The sequence below is a fragment of the Echinops telfairi genome, unplaced genomic scaffold (assembly GCF_000313985.2).
Source record: "Echinops telfairi isolate 266 unplaced genomic scaffold, ASM31398v2 ScPeMD7_3533;HRSCAF=4204_0, whole genome shotgun sequence".
Lineage (NCBI taxonomy): Eukaryota > Metazoa > Chordata > Mammalia > Afrosoricida > Tenrecidae > Echinops > Echinops telfairi.
This window is the reverse complement of record NW_022107431.1, coordinates 47,110,887-47,114,924: the sequence shown is the minus strand read 5'-3', so window position 1 is coordinate 47,114,924 and position 4,038 is coordinate 47,110,887. Positions and strand designations below refer to the sequence as shown.

General features: G+C 49.7%; 1 protein-coding gene across 1 annotated transcript in view; it reads left to right on the top strand.

The window, feature by feature from the left end:
• Window positions 1-2,314, top strand: part of COL10A1 (collagen type X alpha 1 chain) — a 6,918-nt gene extending 4,604 nt beyond the window's left edge. Inside the window, exon 2 of the mRNA XM_004702012.1 lies at window positions 426-2,314. Coding sequence (XP_004702069.1) covers window positions 426-2,314 — 1,889 coding nt within the window. The remainder of the gene's footprint in view (window positions 1-425) is intronic.
• Window positions 2,315-4,038: the final 1,724 nt, after the last annotated feature.

Here is a 4,038-nt window from a genome sequence, read left to right as displayed (position 1 = left end):
AGCCATTCAAGTAATCCATGAACCCCTCCCGTCACCCCTCAGTCCGAGATCTCGTTTCTCTCGTACAGACCTCTGTCCTCCTTTACTTCCAAGTCTTCTAGTTAATCTTCCAGTCTGTTGGTTCATCTTCCCGTCCTGGCCCTCCTCCACTTAGAAACCTCCAAAGTCTGTTCCCGCTGGGATGCCAGTCTTTGTCATGAAGTCATGAAGCCCTTCTCTTTTCTGCCAATTTTTGTGCTATTTTTTGTATCTCGGAAGAATAAAATAGATGTGTCTGTCTAAGACCATTTAAGATTAGCCAGCCTAAAGACTGGGGTGAATGAACAGCATAGCACAGAAATGCCTTATTTGGATTCACATTTAGAGAAGCCATGATTATCCTTAATAATGTTACTGACAGCTCTTCTTCTGGGTGTACCTTTTAGGCGTACCAGTAAGAGGAGAGCAAGGTGTTCCTGGACCAGCAGGCCCGACTGGACCTCGAGGGCACCCAGGTCCTTCTGGACCACCAGGAAAACCAGGCTATGGAAGTCCAGGGCCCCAAGGGGAGCCAGGGTTGCCAGGACCACCAGGACCATCGGTTACTGGGAAACCAGGTATACCAGGACTCCAAGGAAAGCCAGGAGAAAGAGGACCATATGGACCCAAAGGAGATATTGGACCAGCTGGTTTACCAGGACCGCGGGGTCCACCAGGGCCACCTGGAATCCCTGGCCCAGCTGGGATTTCGGTAGCAGGAAAACCTGGACAACAGGGACCTACAGGAGCCCCTGGACCAAGAGGCTTTCCTGGAGAAAAGGGCGGGCCAGGAGTCCCTGGAGTGAATGGACAGAAGGGGGAAACAGGATATGGGGCTCCTGGCCGCCCAGGTGAGAGGGGCCTTCCAGGTGCTCAGGGGCCCATGGGACCACCTGGCCCTACTGGAGTAGGGAAAAGGGGTGAAAATGGGCTCCCAGGTCAGCCAGGTATCAAAGGTGTTCCAGGCTTTCCAGGGGAAAGGGGCCCTGCTGGCCCACCAGGGCCCCAAGGCCCTCCTGGGGAACGAGGACCTGAAGGCATCGGGAAGCAAGGGCCCACTGGTTCCGCAGGTCAGCCAGGGATTCCAGGGGCCAAAGGTCACCCTGGGGCTCCAGGATTAGCTGGGCCCCCAGGAGCTCCTGGTTTTGGCAAACCAGGTTTACCAGGCTTGAAAGGGCAAAGAGGACCTGCTGGTCTACCAGGGAGCCCAGGTGTCAAAGGGGACCAGGGGCCAGCAGGTCATCCTGGAGAGCCAGGTCTTCCAGGACCCCCTGGAAATATGGGTCCCCAAGGGCCAAAAGGCATCCCAGGCAACCATGGAATCCCAGGTTCTAAAGGTGAGGCCGGGCCCGCAGGACCTGCTGGCTACCCTGGGGCAAAGGGAGAAAGAGGCTCCCCAGGTTCAGAGGGTAAACCAGGGTATGCAGGAGAGCCGGGTCTCAATGGTCCTAAGGGCAGCCCAGGTTTACCAGGCCCCAAAGGTGACCCTGGAGTTGACGGGTCTCCTGGTCTCCCAGGTTCTGTGGGCCCAGCAGGAGCTAAGGGAGTGCCTGGACATCCTGGGGAGCCTGGCCCAAGAGGTGCTTCTGGAATACCAGGTACTAAAGGCCCCATTGGGCCACCAGGTATTCCAGGATTCCCTGGATCTAAAGGGGATCCAGGAAATCCAGGTCCTCCTGGCCCAGCTGGAATAGCAGCTAAAGGTCTCAGTGGACCCATAGGGCCACCAGGACCTCCAGGCCCCAAAGGCAATGCTGGAGAGCCAGGCCCTCCAGGGCCCCCAGGACCGCCTGGTCCTCCAGGCCAAGAAGCCATGCCAGAGGGCTTCATAAAGGCAGGCCCAAGGCCAGGTATTTCTGGAACGCCTCTTGGTAGTGCCAATCAAGGTGTGACAGGAATGCCTGTGTCTGCTTTTACCGTCATTCTCTCGAAAGCTTACCCAGCCATAGGCACCCCCATCCCGTTTGATAAGATTCTGTATAACAGGCAACATCATTATGATCCAAGAACTGGAATCTTTACCTGTAGGATCCCAGGAATATACTATTTCTCCTACCATGTGCATGTGAAAGGGACCCACGTTTGGGTGGGCCTGTATAAGAACGGCACCCCTGTCATGTACACCTATGACGAATATACCAAAGGCTACCTGGATCAGGCTTCAGGTAGCGCAATAATTGATCTCACAGAAAATGACCAAGTGTGGCTTCAGCTGCCCAATGCCGAGTCGAATGGCCTGTACTCTTCTGAGTATGTCCACTCCTCTTTCTCAGGATTCCTAGTGACGCCCATGTGAACCTTCTTACCAAGCTGATCAAAATCTGCTTGGAAAGCATCCCCACCCCCACCCCACCCCACAAAATGCATACAGAGGTAGGCTGGAAAAAAATGTGAGGAATTTGGTTTAGTTTCCCAAAATATGGATCTGAGCCACCAGATCAACAAATGTGTCCCCTGGTGAAAGGGAGGAGCCTTGAAGACCCTCTTGAATTTCTAGACACCAATCCGAAAGCCTTTTAATGTTTTCTCTGACTTCCTTCCATAGTTAACACTTTTACCCACCATAAAAATCTAAATTAAAAAAAACAACCACAAACCTATCACATATAAAACAGAGATACAATTTTAAATTCTGCTAAACTGAACTTAAATACTTGAACATTCCAATTTAAAAGACACTGTATGCCCTAAGGGATTTCTGATGGGGCATCACTCGAAAGCTTCCACGAACCCTTTTATTAAGCTTTTTTTTTTAACACACAGGCACATTAGTGTCTTTCTAAACACACTAATGAAGAAAGCCAAGGATTGTGTTAAAATTCACCAGAAATACAAGGTGCTGTACTTGTGAACCTTTTCAAACTTTTTTTGTGATTGTAAAGAAGCATTCTATTTGTATGCCCTTCACAACGTGAAAGGAGGTGTCTAACCTATTATTTATTGAAAGTCCTCAATGCAGATTTAAACAAACACTGTAGAAAAACAATTCATGATGCGATTCCTTTTCTTGTTATTCATTTGATTTCTTTAATTACTTCTTGGATCTTATGCAATCTGCCCTTGTGGGTTTACAGAACATTCCAATGTGGATATGTTTCCCATTCCCGTGAAGTGATAACAGACGTCACGGGTTTCCAAATCTGACTAGGAGTGAAAAGACATTATTTATTTATGCTCTGTACTGTATTTTTGTATTGCTGTTTAAAATTGGAAGCTGTGCCTCACTTATTAAAGTACACAATGTTTTACCTACTCCTTATTTACAGTGCAATAAAATAACATCAATAGATTTGTCTTGCTCCCGAATTTATTCAGAACCATTCACTTGCTAACTATGCTTTTCCATCTTTTAATTTTACGAAGTTAACTAGAAAACAGGATCATAAGGAAGTGAGTAGCTTTTACCATTGTCGTGGTTTTAACCTTTTCACCGTGTTTCCCAAAGTGGGCTATACCGCCCCCTGGAGGCCGCTGGGATTATCCAGGGGTCTGCAAAAGTGGTTACCTGCACTTTATGCTGGGTTATGGGCTGGGGTACCCAAGTTTTAAATTGGCAGGGGTGTGCTGAGTTAATCCCCCCCCCCCCGCCCCCCTGCAAGAGGGGCAGTAGGCCAAATGAGTTTGGCCACTTACTCTAACATTCCCACCGAGCAGCCTCTCAGTGTGGACTGGGAAAGGTGATCCCCACTCAGGGTGAGCCCATGTGTATCAGAGGAGAATGTCGCCCACAGAATGTTCAGTCCTGGGGTTTTCAGAAGTATATCACCAATCCTTTCTTCCAAGGCACCTCTGAGTGGACTCAAACTGCCAACGTTGTTAACGGTTTGCTCCACCCAGGGGCTCAATTGAGAAAACCCGCATGCGACATAACCGCGTGCAACCTAAGAGTTGGGGAGGGTCATGGGGAGCTGACGAGGCACACAAAAAACGAGCCAGTCACCCCCAGGCAGCGATATTCTCAGGAAGGGAATGCAAAGGGTGGCAGAGAAATACATCGTTTGAACAACATTCTGCAGCTGC